The 22,984-nt window shown below is 33.8% G+C and overlaps 1 protein-coding gene and 1 non-coding gene across 2 annotated transcripts; both read right to left on the bottom strand.

Moving 5' to 3' along the window:
• Positions 1–6,507: 6,507 nt before the first annotated feature.
• On the bottom strand, positions 6,508–9,005 carry LOC141703614 (uncharacterized). Its single transcript, XM_074507080.1, has 5 exons — positions 8,826–9,005; positions 8,040–8,403; positions 7,596–7,666; positions 6,871–6,969; positions 6,508–6,791 (listed from the first exon to the last, which is right to left on the bottom strand). The coding sequence occupies exons 1-5, from the start codon at positions 9,003–9,005 to the stop codon at positions 6,696–6,698; spliced, it is 810 nt and encodes a 269-aa protein (XP_074363181.1). The 3' UTR covers positions 6,508–6,695.
• Positions 9,006–22,184: 13,179 nt separating this feature from the next.
• On the bottom strand, positions 22,185–22,291 carry LOC141703619 (small nucleolar RNA R71). The gene has a single exon (XR_012567616.1). It is a non-coding gene; the product is annotated as a small nucleolar RNA R71 (small nucleolar RNA).
• Positions 22,292–22,984: the final 693 nt, after the last annotated feature.

The raw sequence follows: 22,984 nt of genomic DNA, 5'->3' as shown, positions 1-22,984 counted from the left end.
GGTTCAGTGTTAGAAAGGCAGAGCAAGCTAGGATCAGAAGACGGTGAGTTAAACCAGGTTAAGTACGCGCAAGGCAAGTTTTTCCCCTATTCTAAATTCAGAATAGTGATTTATATTTCCTTTTATCATATGAGTTACCTTTGATAATCATTATTCATATACACTGTTACCCATTTATTATTGCTTGTTTCAATTTCATTTCGATTCTTGATTCCACCCAATTTATTGAATTCCCTATTCATATTTCAATTCTTTTTACCCTTGTTACATATACTCTGGTATATCCTGGTGTTGGGATATATCAAAAGTATTCCGATTGTTCCGGATGCTAAGCCTTGGACTGGATGGTTACTATACGGGCTGGGTTTTACCCAGACCATTATTTAATAGGCCATAGTTGCCTGAGTACTCTTTATGTTGGTTGGGTCTATGCAGTTGGGTATAGATACACACTATATTCTGACTGATCAGCAGGTTATAGTGCATATATTGGTTCTTGTTTCCAGTCTTGTTCATTTGGTACTCGCCAGCATTGGCAAATTACTATCCTATACAGATTCAGATAGTTGTTTCAACCAGCAGCTTATTGGTTCACATGTTTCTCTCTTATACTATATATATTATTGCAGGCTTGTTGAGCAATTTTGGCTCATCCCCTTTTATTGTTATTCTTATTGTTTTACAGTTAAGGTAGAGAATGAAACCCATCAGGACCCGCATAGTCAAGAAGCGAGTCAAGCAGCGGGACCCTCTTATACCAAGAGTGTTCCTTCCCATTCCCGAAGAGAGCTTTGAATTGCCAGATCAGGTGTAGCAGGAAAAATAGTAATGTTGGGTTGAATAAAAGTCTTGTGTAGTTTGAATAAAAGTTGTATGGTGAGATTGTAGATAGAATAAAGTTTTGTAACAAAGAGAGTTCTTGAGACAGGTTTTATTTATTTGGGTTTGTAATAAAGTGTAGTATGTGGTTCTTGTTTTCAACTCAGACCTTAAAAGATCCTGAGTAGTTTTAGTTCGGGGTAATTATTATATTTATATTCCGCTTGTACAGGTTTAGTTGGTAATTGTTGTTAATAATGCCCCAAATCTGTACCCCGGATTTGGATGGTGTTATACTTCTGATGCAAAATCTCAATTTGACATGACTATGCAATCCAACATCGTGATCATGTCATCATATCTTTAGTAGAGTGATCATGTCTTTACTCTTCTCACGTCTCATTATTTCCTTGATATGCTCCAAAAATTCTCATCCATTTGTCTCCTCCACTTCGAACAAACTCGGTCTCAATTAGTTATCATCTAGAATAATAATTGCGACGACTTGTTCTATATATCGCCATGGTGGTACTTTTAAAGGGAAAGACTTTGATGGAACTTTGTACTTCACATTCTCGTCTAACATAACTTTTAAGTATAATGGTATCACGGAAACCAGTTCGAACCAACCATGATAAAACTTTTTTAGCACAAATTTGAAATCGCCATCACAAGACTAATGTGTTGTAGCAAGAGACAATGTTATTCATATGATGACTTTAAAATAACTTTATTCCCAAAAGGATATAAGACATACTCCATGTTATTATTTTTGAAGTCTATTGTCTTACCCTAAATTTTGTGACACCAATTCAAATCAAACTGATATGGCGTATTGATTACTAACTCATATGAATTCACGTGAAAATTATAAAAAAACTGCAACATTCTTGTAATTCAAACTAGCAATTAGTCACATAATTTTCACTTAAGGTAGTGACAACTAATAGCTTACTCCAAATAATATTATTTGATGTGACATAAATTTGTAGAGGCAACTTGATTTTATTAACCATATACCTCAAATTAAATTTATCATGATATTTCTAAACTTACCACAATCTCAAAAAATTGGGGACACACCTTACATAATGACTGAATTAAGTTTTAATGTTGCAAATCATAAACCTTTCCATAATTGTTCAAGGATTGATTATGCACGTCTTCAACATATAGGTAATCATTCTCCTCATCTTCATATACACATCGAAACTCACTTTGTTGTTTTCTTCTTCATCCCCATCCTTGTTGTATTCTTTAATCACATCAATTTCATTACAATCTATAGGCATACAATTTTCAAAATCCAGTGTCCCACACACTTCTCCAACTATCTCTGAACCTTTCAAATCTTTGAAAGAATTTTTCCGCAATTACATAACCAAGCTATTTTCTATCTTCCATATCAAACAAGCCACCCGATTTTTTTGTTGAGCACATTCATCGAACATATTTTAAGGATTATTGGGTTCATATTATTCAACTAAATCATCTTCTTCCTTGCGCTTCATATATCTTGCAATCATAATCCTCCGGTAAAAACATCTTCAACATCAACAGTTTCATCTATCGCCATATTTTGATCGGTTCTTTCTTTTACCTTTTCTTCTGCAAACCAGTTTATCCCACCAAATCACAGCAACACTCTTTAACCTGATAGTTGCCATCTTCACCAGTTTGATCACAGGTAAACCCATAACATCAAAGAATCTATCAACATCAATATGCCAATTCAGGAACTCATCAACTCCTAGAGACCCATAGAATAATGGTATAACAGCCTATATAATATAATTATCATTAAGCCGACAACCAATATTTGACTCCAAGTCAGTATTCTCACCAACATGGTATTTCCTGCTTTGAGGGACTCGATTTCGATCAAATTTCTCATCGCTACGGTGCTTGTTTTTGTTATTCCTTTTGAATGTCAATGTATCGACTCGATCTGCGAAAACCATCAGAGCCACGGTTAAAGCCGTTGTAGCCTCTCAAAGAACTTATTTGATAATTGTTTCTCCCACAGTGAATCAGGTAAAGAAGGGAAAGGAAAAAGCTTGCTTTGATGCAACTGACGCTGAACGAAAGCATAGAAAAAGCAAGCGTTAATCATCGCATGAACTCTTTCACGAGAAATCCTTAAGCACCTTGAATCCACAAGGCAATCCTTGAATCTACAACGGTTTCTTGAACCCATTAGAAAGATAAGAGAAAAACTCCTAGAATTTTAATTTCAATAAAAGATTATTAATATATTCAGTACAAGAAAACGTTAAATAGACATCACACATTAGATATCAGTTACTAATGCCACTAATGTTAAAAGATGTAATAACATCACCCCGCGTTAATCTAATGTCTTTGTTGTTTGAAGACATCAATTCTTTATTAAATGATTTTTAAAATTGGCTAAAAAAATTTAACGAGCGCCCACTTCAGTTTATTTCCCCTTAATCAAAATTGTGGAAATTTTCCCTCTTTGATACCAATTATTTCCCCCACACTCTCTCTCTTTCTCTCTCTCTCTCTCTCTCTCTCTATCTCTCTCTCGTCTCTCACTTCAATAAATCACTTGAACAACCACTCACCTCTACTCTACTTACCACAACCTGCACTCACTTATGTTCCACTCCCCTCCGCCATGTTCAACTCTATTCGATTTGTCAAAACTCGTCTCACTCACTCGATTCGTTCGAGTAGATACTCAATTCGATTTGTTCGAATCAGTATGCGGGTAAGATAAAAACTTCATGTGTAAAATTGGATTATTAGTTCAATTAAGTTTTAAATTGGGGATTTTTTAAACTGAGAACCCTAATTTCTTTAATCTTTTTTTCTTACTTTTAGTTGGAGATTTGTTTGACTTGATTGAGGATTTGGTTGCCATGGTGGGAAGGAAGGAGATGAGACTCACAATTGGTAGTATTTAAACATATTGTGGGACATAGCATGGGTACAGTGTCCACTACAACAAAGATAACTAAATTCCATCCCTCCCCCCTCTCTCTCTTTCTCTCTCTCTCTCTTCCTTCATACACAGAACGCCATCACCTCCACCACCATTAATGGTGGCTTCGTCAGTTCTCCGATTGCTTACAACACACACGCACACACTCGACCTAACCCGAACCCACACACAGACTCACACACCCGAAACACACACACACACACACAATTCGCACAGCACACACACAATCACCATAACATCTCTCACACACCATAACACACACACAATTTGTAACAAAACTCGTTGTCAGTGGTGATGGGTTATGGCGTCGGTCGAAGCAGGGGAGGGTTGTGGTATTTGTGAGTTCCAGTGTGTGTTACGCATGTTTCATGTGTCAGTTTTGTGTGTGTGAGTAAAGCGTGTGTTTGTGTGGGTCGATTACGTTAAACCAACAGTCGAGATCCCCTCCAGAGCTATGATAATACATTATTGCAGGTTTACTTCAACCATAGTGTCTTGAACCTCCTTCTAGAACTACTTGCAACCCTAAGTATTGTTAGCAAAGTCAAGTGGTAATGGCGGTATTGTAGCAGCGGAGGGGGGAGAGAGAGAGAGAGAGAGAGAGAGAGAGAAAGGTAGGGAGATCGAAAGGTAGGGAGAAGCAAAACGGAGGGTGAAATGGTGAGATATGGAGTTGCCGGAATTTTTTCCAGGTGGTGGTCGGCGGTTGCACGGTTGATGGGTGTGGGTGGTTCTATTTTTTTTTGAAACATTTTATGTTAAAATCGACCGATTTTGGTGTAATTTATTCAGGGGCGGGAGATTCAAATTTCACAAAATTTTGAATTTCAAATTTTAAATTTTATAAAAACGACCAAAGATTCGGTCGATTTTATATAAATTCCACCGCAAAACTTAAAATCCACCCTCTTAAAAGCCACCAACATGCTTCGGTCGATTTTATACTAAAATCTACCGGATATGGTCTATTATAGCTAAATTCCACCAATATTTGGTGGTGGATTTTAGTAATTTTGTTGTAGTGGTCCTTTTATTTTGTTGTATTTTAATCTTTGTTTTATCATATAATCCAAACTGATACTTATTGCTTAATTTAGGAAGTAATGTATATTATATATTTAAGGTATGCTACAATAGTGATATGTTTTTAATGTCAAGCGAGGACAATAGACTACTGAAAAACACAGCAAGCTCTCTTCCGACATTCACTACTAGAAATATGGGATCAGCCATCGATTCTGAACCGATATTAAAAAAATACTGAACCGATGTCTTCACGTGTGATGTTAAATGTCATCAGCCTTTGACATCGGTTCACAGTCGATGTCTATTACAGTGCTATACATCGGTTTTAAGAATAATTCTGATGTCTTTGCAACAAATTTCAGCTTATATTACAGTATTTCTAGGTGAATATGAGTATATTATGGGGTAATTATCCATTAAAACATGAAACCTACAAGCTCTAAAAAATATTTTTTTTTAAATCTTTCGAACAAACCGATGTGAAAGTCTAGATTAGACATCAGTTATGTTGTCTGACCGATGTGAAATGGTCCATCAGACATCAGGTACTTTTATCAACCGATGTAAAATACTGGGTTAGACTTCGGTTTCGTTCGTTTTTTGATGTTAAATCCTTTTGTTTAATATCAGTGTTTTTTTTAACCGATGTTTAATCTTTAATATTATAAAATTTAAGACATCAGCTATTGAAAATTCGATGTTATTTGGCTTAAAATACATTGATTTTTTTACAGAACCGATGTCAAATGACTATTTGACATTGGTTTTTGTAGTTCTTTTTCTGTTAATATTGTTTCACCTGATGTCTTTTGTTCATTTTTACATCGGTTTTAAATTACCATTCTGATATGTTAATGTACTGTAAATTGCATATGCCATCCTGGTACTATTAATAGCCCAGGGAACCAATTGCATTTTCAACCAAAAAAATACCAACAATATGCAATACATCCAACCAAATTTGTAAAAACATAGAGGTATACATTGATACCAAATTTACTAACATTCATTCCAACAAGAGCTCAATTCGGACATTACTTTCCAAGTCTAAAATAAACATCCCAACTAAAAATAATAAAACCCAAATTCCAAAGTTATTACATCCAACATTCTAAACATATTTGACTAGTTAATATGTACCACCAGATAGTATCTGGAGGTAGTATCTGGAGGTAGACATCATCTGGAGGAAGATTCCTATAATACCAGATCCAACAGTAAAGTGAGAAGTGATACAGTAGGAAATTCCACTGGGAAAGTACTTACATTGGCATCAGCTGAAGAACTTGGAGGCTCCCTACTAGGGACGGATGGAGTTTGTTTATATGAAGAAGATCCACTCGGACATAAAACAGTTGACTGGGAAGGCTTTGATTCCCCTCGAGATGTCATGCCGTAGTGAGTTGGGAGTAGATGAATCCTATCTATTAAAAAATGTCTGTGTCTAAAGCACAACAAAATTAGAGCTAAGCTTTCAGTTCTCAATATTGAACTTGTATTGATTCAGTGCAGGGCAAGCTCAGACTTTTATACAAACTCTAGGCCATGAAATGAAGGAACTAACAAAATGTAAAAATGCTGAAACATTATCAAAGGATAGACAGTGAATATATCATACAACATTGTAAGTTATATATATAGCGCCATCTTAATAAAAGAACATTCATGTGGGGGTACAAGGTACACCTATTTAACCTATTTACACTTCATGCATGACTCTGTAAAATTATATCAATCTCAATAGTAAACATGCACAAAGATCGTGTAGAGCATTGATAAAGTCTGGGAATTACAAGATGTATAACATTACAGGAAAGCATCCTATAAATCTGATTAACAAATTAACTATACTTTCAGTCTTTTACCCTTTTATCAAGATTGTCTACATAAGTTTGTTGTTCAATTTCTCAATCAAAAGCTTTTTCTCCTCTTCTGGCAGAGAATTGAATATGAAGACCGACTTGTCACCAATATCATCCTTTAGTGGCAAACAAAATCTGTAAGAAATGGCATAAAATCTATTTTTTAAGAACATCTGGAATAAATGAAGGATTTACCTTAATTGGCTGAGTGAACATCCGTCCAGCAAACACCACAAAGAGCGCCATCCACAGACCAAGTAAAGTAGTCTTAAGTCCATCATCCATTAGACCTGTCTGTATTTCCAAAATAACCCATAGTCAGCATAGGAAGCATAGATGGTGCAATAATTTACCATCTCAGACTTCAAAAATAGATACATATTTTGTCTATTATGCATCAGAACTAAATACATTCTTCATTTATGATAGACAAATAAATGGTGTTTATAATAATATCATGTGATTAACTCCAAGATGATCGAGGATTAGCAAAAGCACCATATAGGTTAAAAGGATAACTTGTTTACAAAGAACACATTGCAATTGAGCATCTCAAAGTCCGAAAGAGAGGAAAAACTTTTCCAATTCACACCTTAAATAATGAAGTACTGAGTTTAATGAAAACATTAGCAATTTCGTTAGTTCAAATCAAACAGCAATCATAACTGAATACAACTGAAAATCTCAATGAATTTAAGGAGGTTTTATTCTGTGTTAATTATAAGAAACTGCTTGTGGTTCTGTTTTCTGTTACATGAGAGGTCTGGAATTACTCTAGCAGATAGGTCAAGGTTTTTGATCAAATTCCTATCAAAGTTTCCAAACTAATAAGCGTCAGTGTACAACTTCAACAAAGTAAATACTCATTATTTTAACAAATGTTCAAGAAATGGAAAGGTTAGTTGGGTACGGAAAATTACCAAGTGCCCTAAAAGAACTGCAGGAACTACAAATATAAGAACTCCAGCTTCCAACTTCCCATAGCAAAGCCCTGGTCCATTAATAAAAGGAATCGGTATATCATTTGACATGATAAATTAACATTGGAGACACCTAAACTAATATAGCCCCTGCACATTATACTAATTCTAAAGATCGCTCTTGATAATCATTATCTGAAACACTCAACCTGGCACCTGGTATAGAGCTGAATATTATTTAAGAAACAACAGTAAAAACTGTGTTCATTTTTCATTTCAAGCTTCGTTAATAAATAACTGACCTCTATAGATATTATATTCAATAGTTGAGGAAAAAGTAGACATCCATTTCATTTGTAGAAAAGAATCATACACCAATCATTATTTTAAATATAAATATCAGAAATTACGAATCAAGCACACAACAAAGAATGAGCAAATTACCTTCCTTAAAGACAAGCCCCGTGAATGCAGCAAAGAGTGGACCAATAAGCCAGACAACAGTTGGGTGGTTGACTACATATTGTACCAAATTCTGACCAGCTGGTTCAGCAAGGGTGAAACTGGTTGCTATCGATCCTAAAACACCAAGGCCCCATAATAGTTGAAGAGTGCGCTTAATCTCAGTTACATAGATGTGGATCAAAAGTAAGGATAGTCCTAACCCAACAGCACCAAGTGCATAGAAGAAATCAAAATTTGGTTTGATCAGATCTGTGAGGAAGGAATAGTCAGGCGGGAAAGCCGTGGAAGCGGCAAAGACAAAGGAGGTAGCAGCAGTCACCAAGCCTGATCTATATAAGATAACCTGCAGAGTATGGAAAAGGTTGAACAAGGAATACCTACTAATGCGTAACACTTCTTTTTTTTATAAAAAAATGGATCGACAGGCTTACAGCCTAGCGAACACCCATCTTGTCTTGATAACAAGAGGTTAAGGGTTAAGACCTCAGTGGGGGCAGGAGTGTGCATATTTAAATTCATGCATATGACTATTTTTTAATGGACAAAGATCTATAATGGCATCATAGTTTTTCGAAGTACCAAACCAGCCAATGTATATGCACAAGGAAAACGATAAGGAATGGCATAATAACAGCGACATGAGCAATTCAATGTTTGGAAAATTTCCATATTATTTTTTGACCGTCAGCCCTTTCAATTTCCCCAAGAACAACTTATTTCCCGAACCCGATAGATTTCGATACTTAAAACAGCAAATAATTTTACGAGATCACCGTATGTAATAGGCAATGACACCAGAACATAAAAGTCATCCTCTTGGTAAAGATGGGTACACTTGCAAAGTTTGCTGAATATAAACACAACAATTACCATTGATGTAGGAAGATGATGACGCAAGAGCTCATTACGGAATTGAGGCCCAATGTGAGTATACATCTCCAGCATGGTAAGGATGCAGGTTATTGAATAAAAATCAAAAAGTCATCCACAAACCATAGTAATTTAGAATGCCAAGGTCCAAATATCCAATGGATTGTTTAAGTTGAAAAAGGCAACAACTATTTCAACATGTTACCGAACATAAAAGAAATGTCAAATTTGTTACATCTAACTTCAAAATGGCTGAAATCGTAAACGGTGTTATAACATCAAGTTAAAAGCTAAAAAATAAACAACTGGCCACAAAGAACTGCCATGACATACCCACCATCACAAAATTCATCACAGATTTTGCAAAATCTGAATAGTAACGCAAGAGAAACTATGTACCTTATTATGCTGTCTACCTCCAGATACTAGCTCCAACCTCCAGATACTAGCTCAATTTCAAGTTTAATTTGCTCTAATTTGAAGCTCCAAATCTTGAATTAAAATTGGGGCTAAAATTAGGGTTTCGGAGAAAAGAGAGAAGAGACGGTTAACAGAGACTAAGGTAAGAAGAGAGAAGAAAGGTAAGAAGACTAAGAGAGAAGGAGGGGAGAGACGAGAGAGGCGAGGGTCGGGGAGAGATGAGAGGGTCGCGGGAGGTTTTTTGGAAAAGGGGGGAAAATATGTTTAGTGAATTTTTTGTTAAAATTAAAGGGGGAAGTGAACTGAAAAGCGGGGGGGAGTTAAGTAATTTTTATTTTTTTTAAAAGGCCATAGACAACGGTTAACAAAATGAACCGATGTCAAAGTTAAAAACATATTTGTGGCCTTTTTAATTTCTGAAGATAGACAACGGCTACTAAGTGAAACCGATGTCAATATGCGTATTCAACATCGCTTTTTACAAAACCGATGTTAAACTGTATTTTAACATCGGGTGCATTACATGCCGATGTCTAAGGACCGATGTCGTATCTACTATTTCTAGTAGTGATTGCGCCCGCAACTGATGCCTCATACCTAAGAATGTTGGTTCTTCTCAGACGCTGCTTCTTTTTCAATTTTATAAATATTTTATTGAAACATGAATAAGGATGTCTTGCTCGTGCTAAAACTTTTTAGGCCTAATTTTGAAATCTAAACATACTTTTAATATTAACTTTTAAATATCGATTTTTTCAAAAAAACTGTAAAATATCAACGTTTACTCAAGTACTCAACATATATTTATATGTATGAGTTTTTTGTAGTAATATTATTATTTTTTTGGTTTTATGTGTTGAGTATCCATGTTCATTTATATCTTTGTTTTTCTCCTACAAATGTTTTAAATGCCTGCCCTACTATGTAGGATAAAAATTTCTGTAGTGTTTTAGAATTCGATTTGAAAGTTTTAGTTAAGTTCTATGAGTAAGTTTGTAATGAAAATAATATTAATAATTATGAAATATGATATTTAATTATTTTGTTGTGTTAATTATTTATATAACATAAATTATATATTGATTAGTGACACAAAATCATACTAATAAAAATTATGTGTTGTAGTAGATTTTTGGCAGAAACTTAGCAGAATGTACCGGGAAGTTACTGCATTTGACAAATATGGGTTACAGTTAAATTTGACTTCCTACGGTCAATTTTATATTTTTTACTGCTTTCGGTCAAATTTATAAATTTGACGAAATTCGGTCAAATTTGCTTTACGTTATGCGGCAAATTCACAATTTTTCAAATTTTAAATTTTTTAGCGGCACAATTCAAAAAAATTCAAATTTTAGGCGCCAATTTAAAAAAAATTCAAATTTCAAATTTTTCAAACATTTGGTCAAATTCAATCGGTCAATTTTAGGCAGTCAAATTTGATCGGTCAAATTTATGTTAAATTTGACCGATTTTGCTAAATTTGACCAGCCTAAAAAAGACCGACACAATTCGGTCAAATTTAACTAAATATGACCTCCGGTGGTCAAATTTAGCAAAATATGACCGAAAATTTTCGGTCAAATTTAGCCGTTTTTGTTGTAGTGCTAGCACACAGGTCCTGCGAGGGATTTTTGTTTATTTGGTACTCTAGACACATTGGCCCTACGAGGGATTATTTAGTTTATTTGGTCTTCTAGTCACATTGACCCGTCGAGGGATTGGTTTAGTTTATTTGGTATCTAGGAATACTGGCTCCTCGCGGAATGGGTTTTGTTTTTTTATGCTTTAGGCATATTGGCCCTTCAAGGGATTGCTTCAGTTTATTTGGTGCTCAAGGCACATTGGTCATTCGTGGGAATGGTTTAGTTATTTAATGCTCTAAGAGCATTGGTTTAGTTTATGGGATACTCTAGGCATACTCGCCCTTCGCGAGATTTGATTAGATTTGAATATAGTTTGACTTTGGATACACTTTTTATTTTGTTGAGGATTGGATACAGTTTATTGACTTTGATTTATTTATTTGGAGTTTTTTTGGATTGGTTATTGTATTTGATTTTAAATTGGATATAGTTTTGATGGTTTCGTATTTGTTTTATTTTTAAGTTGTTTTGGTTATTGGATAACATGGATGATTCTTTTTCTCTGGCTAACTGGATTTCTAATTAATTCTGATTTCAGTTTAGCTACACTTGGATTGCTCTGTTTTCTTTAGTGTTGTTGAATTTTTGAAGATTTCTTTTATGTTTGTTTGCTTTAGATTCTCTTGGGAGCTTTTTGTTATTTTGGATTCGTGACTCTATTTTTGGATTCGCTTGGATACTCTTATTTTCTCTATTGTAGTTTTAAATCGTTTGGTTGCAGTTTTGAATTATTTTGTTATGTGGCTCTGTTTTTTGTTTGGGAACCTCTTAATTCACGATCATGAGTTTGAGGTTGAATGTTAAATTATGTAATATTATTATAATTGGATAGTATTATTAATATAATAGTTTTTTGTTAGAATGTTTTTTTTATTATTTATTTGGTTGTTTGCTATATAAACCCCCTCTTTCATCGTAATCGTTGTTTTTGGGGGAGTGATATAAAAGATGCGCAATACTAAATTTTATTTAGGATAGTTAATTTCACTTTGCATCTCTTTGATTTTAACATCATGCGGCTTGGCTTAAGAACTTTAATTACATTCTCTATGCATCCCTTAGGTTTCTATATCCTTAACCACTCGTGGACCGATTTTCTGTTAATTTTAACCGTTAAGTAACACTTGATTAAGGGTAAAACAGAGATAAAACATTTTTTTATTCCTATTCAATCGTTACTCTACGATCAAAATTGACTATAAATTGGCTAAAAGATGGTTATCGTAAGAGTATATAAAGCTAAAAGATACATATATATTACATAAGTTATTAACCCAATTTGTGTTAAACTGAAATGAAGGAACGCAAAGTAAAATTAATATTGGAAATGCATATAATGATAATGTAATTAATGTAAAACTTGACTTTGACAATTATTTTTCTTGAATATTTGTGAACAAACTCTAGTTGTCCTTGCTGTAAAAGTTGTACACAGTGCTTCAGCAGATTAACAAATATTTTAATTTATAAAAAAGGAAATTTTAAAAATTATATTTTTAACTAGCCATCTAAATCTATACGGGTATATAACTGAATATGCAACAGATATATTCGCATGATTCACATAAATTCACAATATTTAATATTCTAATATATTGAGACTCATATAATGGTGGTGGTCTTCAAGCTACAGGCTAGAAAGTCAGCTTCATATATATGTATCGCAACTGTTAAAAAAGAGGAAAAAACCAGTTGAAAGTGTTCCCTATATTGCTTAATAATCCCCCGGGCCACAGCCACACTACTGAACTTTAACCATACCACGCTTAGTATATATATAGTCAAACGTAACAACTAACACACAGCAAGCAGATGAATGCATGCAAGTTGATGAACATAATATTCCTCTAAGATTGTTAACAATATCCATGGAAATCGCTAATTAACCCACAAATCACTCGTTGTCTTCTGCATGCTATAGGGAATTAGACTACATATACATAAAAAATTAAACTCTCCACCCCCACACAGTTTGCGGTTTGGCTGTATAAGCTGGTACTATTGTAAAAAATATATATATTAAACATTATTTAAGGAAGGGATAAATAATCAGATTTTGCAATTAGCTCTTGAAAATGAATCTATACAGTGCTACTAAAGAATGTTTTTATTTATACAACAACAACAGAGAGACTGAGAGAGATCAATATTAATTCATGGTTGCACGTGATGTCTGCTGTTCATGAAAATTCAGGAACACCTTGTTTAAGTGAAATAGGTTCGTTTTTTTAAAGGAGCTGATATTGAACATGAAAATTAGTTTCAATGATCATAAATGAGCTGTGTCGAGCATTTTGTTTGTTGGCTCACAATGCTAGTTAAACTCTAAATAACTTTGAGATCGAGCGGCTCGAACTCAGCTAACTCAACTAGGCTTGTATAATATTTATCTAGATTCCCTACGGCAAAACAGAATAAAACTGACCACACATTGTAGAAATTTAGGTGGGACGTAAGCAACCATCTTTTGGTCAATTAAGAGGGTTAAACTGGATCAAATGTTATAACCAACCACCCATCACATAAAGTGGATGGTTTTAGCTTTTTAACAGACCGATTTGCCATAAAACCACCAATTCCGGCCGTTTAAACTGTTTTTAGTAGTGATTACAAAATAAAATTATTATTAATCACTTTAATGTTTTCACTAGTACATTTTTTTCATCATTTATTAATAATTTATAATTTTTTATATTTATAAATTAACACTTAGTTTTTTTTATAAAAGAACTATCAAACATTTTTTTATCACGATAAAAAGAACTATCAAACGTATTGTTATCACCATTCTTGATATTTTTAAAAGTGCCATCAAATTAAACTTGTAATTTACAATAATTATATTTATACATATATAAAAAATTAAAAAAATTATAAAATTTTGACATAAATAATTTAAAAGTTAACTTACGATTTCTAAAGTGTCTCAATAATTTAAAATAATATTGGATATGTTCTCAAAACTCGACTTAAAAATCAAAATGATATAGACTATAAGAAAAATGTAGAGTATGAGTGTGTATATGGTTATAAAATAAATACTATTATTTGATCTCGATGTTACGTGTAAAAATATAAAAGATACTATTTTAAGGTTAGTCGAGTAAAAAATATGTATGAACTATTAATGTAAAACTTGACTTTCACTACAAAAAAATGGGTAAGTACAACCGGATGAAAATTGGTTGTATTTAATTAAATAGAACCGTTTCCAGTTGTATTTAACTAAATACAACCGGTTTTTGAGAAGTACTGATTAAAATACTAATTGACTGTTAAAATAGCAAACCAAATATATTCTAATCTTCAAATAATTTTTTAAAAAAAAATCGGAAAGTACTAAATACAACCGAACACAATCATATTAGATAAAAACAACCGAATTTATTTGAAATTATAATTTTCATAAAGGCGGGAAATTTTCACCCACTTTTGCAACTAAATTTTTTTTAAATGCAGAAAATTTTCCGCAATATTTTAAGGTTACTCTAATCTACAGTTCCATAATATATTTTTTAAAAAAATCTTATTTTGTATAAAAATTTAAACATAATATTTTAGTTTAAAAGAAAAAAATATTAAAATAATTTATGGAATTATATTTTATGGGAGCATAATTAAAATGTGTGTCGAACACTGTCCCCCAATGTAAAAAAATGGAGGGCCGAAGGGAGTACAATTTAATATTTTTATTATCATCGTATATTATTTAAGATGTTTAATTCGTAATTAAAATAAAATGCATCTGTAAAATATGAATGAATAAATTATATTAAAATGTTATTTAATTGATTGAAAAGGTAGAGTACTGAAAATATTAAGTGTGTTATTCTGAAATAATTTTAAATAGAGTGATAATTTATGTTGAACTAAAAAAAGATAATATAATTAAATAAGTTTCATGAAAATCGAATCCAAAACTCGAAAACTTGAAAACTCAATAATAAACCTAATAGGCTCGAAAGATTGGTAAGCTCGAAAACTCGTTAAAAACTCAATAAGCTCGAAAACTCGATAAAAAACTTGCGAACAACTCGAACTCGACTCATTTATTTTACTGGTCGAGTTGGAACATAAATTGCAGGTTCAATTATTTTGGGCTCGACTCGATTAAGTTAAAGCTCGAACTCGAATATGATAAGCACCCTCGACTCGACTTTAATTACGCCCCTATCCTTGGTGAGAGATTATTTGTTCTCTCCTTTATTTTAAGTGTTGATTTTGATTTCGTGATGAAATTTTCTATTAGATTGCAATTATAGTTGATCGCTTAAACGATAATTATAAATCCTATTTGATAACCCGTATGAAATACGGGTCTGAGATTAAAAATATCAAATTAGTATTTGTAGAGGATTGTAGCTCAAAACTCGTGTGAAATACAGATCTAAATTAAAATATTAGATATTAAATTGATACTTGTAAAAAAAATTGAACATGATCAAAATGTATAATAAATAATAACTATTAAATTAAGTAGTTAAAAATAATCCAATGAAGGTGTGGTTATGAAATTTTAAAATTGTTAGATTTAAAAATTATTATAAATTTAGAAAAATACTTACTTATTTGAGGAGAATCGATATGGATGAAGCCTCCTTTGCAACATCTAAAGCCTCATTTGCAACAAATTAAAATTCGAAAGTCCTTTGCGACCTCTTAAGCCTCTTTAAGCTAGGGTTCAACCTAATTGGGATTTGAACTAATTGCAAGATTAAGAATATATGGTTTTATTTTGGGCGTTTAAATTTAGGGTTCTTTATTGAGAGTTTTTGAAAATTTAAATGGGAAAGTATGGTGAGGGAGTGTGAGGAGCGGGGAAAATAATATGTCTAAAATAGGGGGAAATAAAAATAAAAATGGTAAAATTTGACTAAGTAAGGGAAAGTGGGGAAAAGAGATTTACATCTTTTTTTGTTTTTTTAAAGAAAGTACTTATGACATCTATTACAAATTGAACTAGTTTACTAAGCTGCGATTCGTAGCAGCCTTCTAAAATAATATTTTACTTCTTTCATTTTGTATTTTTTTTCGATATTCGTCCTTTCGAAATTATCAATAATAAATAAATGTAATAGATTAAGAAGTTTGAAAAGCATTTCTCTCGTTAAACATTATCGCTCTTTCATTATTCACAAATTTAATATCATAAACTTATATTATTTATTTATCTCGTTAAACATAATAATTTTTTCATTATTCACTAGTACAGACTGGACTTTTAGCGTCGGTCAAAACAGCACTAAGGCGTCGGTCAAGTGGCGAAGTAAGTGTGGGGGACGCTATATGTATGGATCTACAGCGTCGGTTAAACAAGCGACACACAAACATTAATTGCGTCGGTTAAGAGACACATGTCGTAGGGTCATCAACCGACGCTATAGGTTGACTTATGGCATCGGTGTTATATATATAACCGAAGCTATTTATTGCCTTCATACACGTCGGTTGGACAAAATGTCGACGCTCTTGGTTTGATGAATTGCATCGATCAGCTTAAATGCCGACATTGTTGGTTCTCACCTGTTGCGTCTGTTCACTAATATGTCGATGCATCAGTTGTTCATGATATACGTCGTGTTATTTAACCGACGCTATTGCTTCTCACCAAATGCATCAGTTAGCAGAAATGTCAACGCACTTGCTTCTCATTAGTAGCGTCGGGTCGCAATAATGCCGACGCTTTTTGTCACAAAAAATTTAATTTTTTCCCTGTTTTCTATTGATATTTTAAATATTTTCTATAAACTTGTTTCATTATACAATTAATACTAATATCCCAAAAATACAGTATAACGGAAAATTAAATTGTACAACTTAAAATTATATATTACAATAAATTTAGAAAATTTTGCAATGGCACTTGAAAGAAAAGTATATATTTAATTACAAATACCATCCAACTCTTTCTATTATGGTTCCCTTACATATAAAATAACACATACTTCAAAATCTTCAAGTCCCTCTTTTCTTTCTGCAAATCGAGATCACAAAACTACATCTTGTCTTTTAACACGAACATGAGATGCTTTTAAATGCTTGACCATCTGTCCTCATTTTTCTCTGAAATTTTCAAAAAATATTAAATTCACAATCATGCAAATTATAACCAACACAAAGGTTATATATTTCAATTAAATGTTTGAAATAGAAAGGTAAAATATGGTTTTATGCTTCTTTACACATATTGTAAACAAATAAAATCAACCAACACATCCAATTATAAAATGGTTATATGCTTCTACCAAGTACCTATAGCACAAATAGAGGATCTAAAAGTTTCAAAAAATTACTTGTTACAAACATTCTAAAGTAAAAAATTGTGCCCAAAGCTCTCGTATCTCTTTAATTTCCTTTTTGGTATAGTTCCTTGAACCAGGACCCTTCAAAATATATATGAAAGATAAAGTATTAAAAAAATCTCTACTTGATCAATATTTGTAAAATAATGTTGAGATTATTTTTCTTACCACTTTCCAATTTGTGGTGAAATTTTTTTAAGAAAGCATGATTATGTCGTGCATGTACCTCATAACGAAAAAACCACACTCCGTGCCTCCTTCTTGTTGAGGACACTACGCATAAAGCAACATCATTTTTCAAGTTCTGTATAAATAAGCAAAAAAAAGATCAAACATGTAAACAAGTAATACCTGAACCTCAGAATGATGTCAGAGAAATTCTTTTCTATTATTCATTAATCCACCTTCTTGTACGTATAATTTAAACGCCCTGTGAATTAAGCATACATCAATATTCACATTTATTATGAAATTAGAACCATACGTTATGCAAAACTAAAATTCATATTTAACTTACGTCCGGGAAGGTGTTGTCAAGCGTATTTTCCGTTCTTATTTCAATGGATCAAACACATATATAGCACTTTTCTTGAGACAAAAGAGGAGCAACATCGAATGGTTGCTACAATGATACAAATATATGTAATAAATATTTTGGATTACACTAGTAATAAAATTAGTGATAGAGACTTATTTTGTTCTTATTCTTGGATGTATGGTGCTAGGATAAAAGGTTTATTTTTATTTTCTTCCAAAATATTTGTCATGTAATCAGCTGCTTCCTGTTGACATTGATAGTCACGATTATGTGTTATGGCTAATCTAGATGGCAACATGAATCCAAATATATCTTTGCACAAAGTGCTAAAGTACCTACAAAAATTACATATCAGAATAAGAATGTGTGTTGATAGATTTTAAAGTAATTAAGGAAGAAAAAACTTGTTCTTACTTTAGAAATTTTTCCAAAATGGATATGTTTAACCAACTCATTTTCAAATTGATCAACATCTTCAGGCGTGATGTATATTGGATCCTCTCCATTTTCTTCATACTTAAATACCTCACTTTTTTTAGTGGAAGGCCTCTTATTAAGCAAGAAACGTAGAGATCGACAATGCTCACTTGAGTGTATGTCATCATCAAGCAATGGTGTGGTTTTCTTTAGAGGAGTCACTGAACCTTTGCTTTCAACTTTTTTTGGCACCTAAACATTTTTCTTGAGGCTAGTCCCTCCTTATTCTTCTCCAATAATATCGGCTCCTATAGTCAAAGACAATTACAAATATGAAAAACTGCAATTAAACGAGAGAACAAAATTCTTGAATAAACTTTCACCTCACAAGACATATACCTGTCCTAATGTCACAAGATCCTTCGGCCATTAAACAAAGCTACCCACTGCATTTCCTACCGTCTCATGTTCATCACATGGCACAGGAAGTGGAGTTAGTTGATATTCAGCTACAACATCATCAACTGATACTTTGACATTGTGAGGCACAATCGGGCTATTATGAATCATATTACCCCCCCCCCCACTATTTAATGGAAAAACAGTCCCCCTTGATGCAATAACTCTCCCTTTCTCCAGATGTATCACCCAAAGACAACAAAGTGTTGTAGCCTGAAATGCATAAATTAGCATATATACAAATAAAATATGTCAAACAGCTAGAATCCTCTTTGTAAATTAAGAATTAACATTTAACCTTGGAGTTTAGATATGCCTCGAATTGCAATCGGTAGTAGATGTTACATTAACATGTGACAATCATGTGACTTCATACCGACCAGCTTCAAATCTTTCATTGAGACAAAGTTTTTAGGGTTTGAGGAATATCCAGATGGAACTTTCACGCCAGATAAACACTCACAAAAGCTAATTTTCTCTTTCCTTGATAATGTATAACACGCTGGAGGTAGATATGCACGTTTACCAGATTGTTTTACTGTTAACTATGTTCGTACACCCATCTCTTGCAGGTCTAATCTGGCTTTCACCCCATCCTTTGTCTTACCAGGTATATTCAAAAGTGTTCCGGTAATGCTTTCACAAACATTTTTTTCGATATGCATAAAATCAAGATAGTGTCTAACTTGCAAGTGCTCTCAATATGGAAGATCCCAAAATATAGATCTTTTATTCCAAATGCTACTAGTGGTTGGCTTTTTATACAGTTTCCCAAGTACAACATCAATATTTTTAACTCGTTCAAACACCTCCTTCCCGGTTAAAGGCAAACGAGCCACTCGAGTCTCGATAGTCCCATCAAAAGATTTTTTCCTCTTACGATAAGGGTGAGCAAGGGGAAGAAATGTACAATGACCCATGTATACATTTTTTTTGCAATTTTTTAGACAAATGTCAATAGTAGCATCTTCACAAATCGAACATGCATTAGCTCCTTTAATACTGTACCATGAAAGGTTTCCATAGCCATGAAAATCACTTATGGTGCAAAAAATCATGGCACGCATGGTAAAATCTGCTTGCTTGTATGCATCATACACCCTCTTGCCTTGATCCCACAATAACTTCAGATCTTCAATAAGTGGCTAAAGATATACATATATATTATTTCCGGCTTCTTTAGGACCGGGGATTAGCAATGTCAACATGATCTACTTGCGTTTCATGCAAAACCAATGAGGCAAGTTATAAATTGTTAGAAGAACTGGCCAGGTGCTAAGTTGAGAGCTTATAGTGCAATATGGGTTTATGCCATATGCACAAAGTCCTAGTCAAAGATTTCTAGCTTCTTGACCAAATTCTGGGAACTTTCCATCAATGGTTCTCCACTATGAAGAGTGTTGAGTGGCATTTATGACACTCTATAATGCTCTAATAAGCTTTGGATTGGTGCATTTGTACTCAAGTTGTTAAGTGTTTTAACGTGTTTTCTAGTGTTTTTGCATTTTAGGCATTAATCTATGAATCAGGTGAATTAGCATAGTTTTGGTGCTAATATGGTGTCTAGGTGGTGTTGGAATAAAAGTTCGTTAAAAGCCGGCTCGAAGCTGCAGGATAAAGAAAAAGAAAAGAAGTTATTTCTGGCAGAAGCCCAGCGCGCCCACGCTGAACAAGCGCGCACCCGCGTGCCGCGCCGTGTTGGGATAATAAAATTTTGATTCTATTACAATTCTATTTTCTGGACTCCTGGGTTGATTGGACTGCTATATATTGATAACTCAAGATCGTTTTTTTAATAAGGAGACTTACCAGAGCACAAGGTGAAGACAGCAAGAGACCTATAACACAATTCAACAAAGGCGAAGACGATCTAGTTTATTCTTGTGAATCTTTATTTTGAGTTGTAATCTTGGATGCTTGTTTCTTGTTTTGTTGAACCTATACTCTTGTTTGTACTTGGTTTTAATTATTCGTTATAAAGACTATGTTTGATATACCATGCTTTCATTGGAACCCACGTTGATGATGAGTCTGATTATGGGCTAGTCGTTATCGTGGGGTTCTAGCGGATTTATTTATGGATTTCTTTATTTAAATTGTTTAATGCCTTAGCATGTGGTGATTGTATGATATCCTAGTATTGGTTGTGCGTATTCATCTTATGAGCGTCGTGAACTTATAAGATAGTGTGTTAATTCTTAATGAAGTGAAAGTAATTTAAGGCTTTAGAACTTGTCATGCTAGCATACGTTCATGTATTTGATATGCATGAATTGTAGGTAATTTTAACCATCTTGTTTTCCCTATATAATCAAGATAGATAACTTGTGCTTAAACCGTTATATTGTCAAATTCTATAAACATATAGGGTCTCAATATAATTGGTGTCTATTCAGCTTCTATCTCTTTTGTGGATGTCTGGTAGTATGGTACTCGTGCAACGAAAGTTGGCGTTTATCAGTTTCGTGTAGTCTGATTAGTGTCATCACCATTGCATGTTAAGGTTGAGAACAATAAGGCTATTGAATGAAGTATCTAATGAAGTTAGAATCTCATGTTGTCATATATATTAATTCAGTCAATCTTATTCTCGTAGTTAAAATAGTTAGCGTAAGTATTAGTTATAAATAATCTCAATTTGTTATCGTCTTAGCATTGAATAATAACCATACATTGTTGCTTAAGTGCGTAAATTAATTAGTTAACCTATACAGTCTCTGTGGGAACGAACTAGAAAAGATTCTATACTACTTGTGAACTCGTATACTTGCGTGTATTATTAGCGCGTGTTTAGCGACTAACAAGTTTTTGGCACTGCTGCCTGGGACTGTAGTGTTAATTGATAGTTTATGTGATTTCCATCAGTGGTCGTTAAAGTTCATTGACTCAGATATTGTTACTTATCTGTTTCCTTGTTTTATTTCAGGTGTTCTAGCGAGGGTGTATGCATACACGTTCGCGTACTCGTAAGAGAACACTGGATAAAGCCGAGGAAGAACTTGTGGTAGTTTGTAAGGAAGATTTTGAGGAAGAAAAGAAGTTTGAAGAAGAATAGAAAGTTGAAGAACCAGCTTTAGTAGAGATGGGTGATCAAGCGGAAAATCCGAAGGCTTTGATGGACTACTCTCAGCCTAAGATTAATGACATTCAGTCAAGCATCATCAGACCAGCCATCAGGGCTAAAACTTTTGAGATCAAGTCAAGCACGATTCAGATGATACAGAACTCAGTTCAGTTTGGGAATTCTCCTACTAAAGACCCCAACATGCACATCAGTGATTTCATCGAGATATGCGACACTTTCAAATTCAATGATGAGACCGAAGATGCTATCAAGTTACGCCTTTTCCCATTCTCCCTGAGGGACAAGGATAAGTGTTGGTTACACTCTCTGCCAGCAGGATCTATCACCACTTGGGAGGATCTCGCGCAAAAGTTTTTAACTAAATTCTTCCACATGGCGAAGACTGCTGTAATCACGAATGCTCTTACCCAGTTTGCTCAGCAAACAGGAGAATCTCTGTGTGAGGCTTGGGATCGATATAAGGAGATGCTAAGGAAGTTCCCACACCATGGCATGCCTGATTGGATGATTATCAACTATTTCTACAATAGATTGGGTGCTACGTCTAGACCCATGCTTGATGCAGCATTAGGAGGAGCCCTGTGGGCTAAAAGCTACGATGAAGCTTATCAACTTATTGAACTGATGGCTGCTAATGAGTACCAGAATCCTTCCCAGAGACTAATACAAGGGAAAGTTGCAGGAATTCTGGAGTTGGACGCAGTAACTGCTATCGCTGCTCAACTTAAGGCTTTGACGATGAAGGTGGACACTTTGGCTAATTATGGAGTTAGTCAAATCGCTACTGTCTATGAGCTATGTGATGGTGCCCATGATACTGATCAGTGCATAATTTCTAGTGAATCAGCTCAGTTCGTGAGCAACTTCCAGCGATCGCAGCAACCAGTGCCATCCACCTATCATCCCAACAACTACAATCATCCCAATTTCAGTTGGAGCAATGCTCAGAATGCGGTTCAACACCCTTATCAGCAATACCCAGCTAAGCAGTATAACCCTCCTGGTTTTTAGCAACCACGGTATGCACCTAGACAGCAACTCCAGTTGTAACAAGCTAATGAAAAATCTGAATTATAGGAGTTGAAGCTTATGTGCAAAAGTCAAGCTGTTTCTATAAAGACCTTGGAAAATCAAATTGGGCAAATTGTCAATGCCTTGCTAAATTATCAGCCCGGTACACTACCTAG

Source organism: Apium graveolens, unplaced genomic scaffold (genome assembly GCF_009905375.1).
Source record: "Apium graveolens cultivar Ventura unplaced genomic scaffold, ASM990537v1 ctg6847, whole genome shotgun sequence".
Classification (NCBI taxonomy): domain Eukaryota; kingdom Viridiplantae; phylum Streptophyta; class Magnoliopsida; order Apiales; family Apiaceae; genus Apium; species Apium graveolens.
This window is presented reverse-complemented; position numbering and strand designations above follow the sequence as displayed.

What these genes read in the sequence shown, in the direction of transcription:
- LOC141703614 (XM_074507080.1), bottom strand. Translation starts at nt 9,005, where the DNA reads ATGCTGGAGATGTATACTCACATTGGGCCTCAATTCCGTAATGAGCTC. An exon ending in CTATTACATACGGTGATCTC is followed by an intron (nt 8,404 to 8,825) that starts GTAAAATTATTT and finishes CATACTCTGCAG; the next exon opens with GTTATCTTATATAGATCAGG. An exon ending in GGGGCTTGTCTTTAAGGAAG is followed by an intron (nt 7,667 to 8,039) that starts GTAATTTGCTCA and finishes TTAATGGACCAG; the next exon opens with GGCTTTGCTATGGGAAGTTG.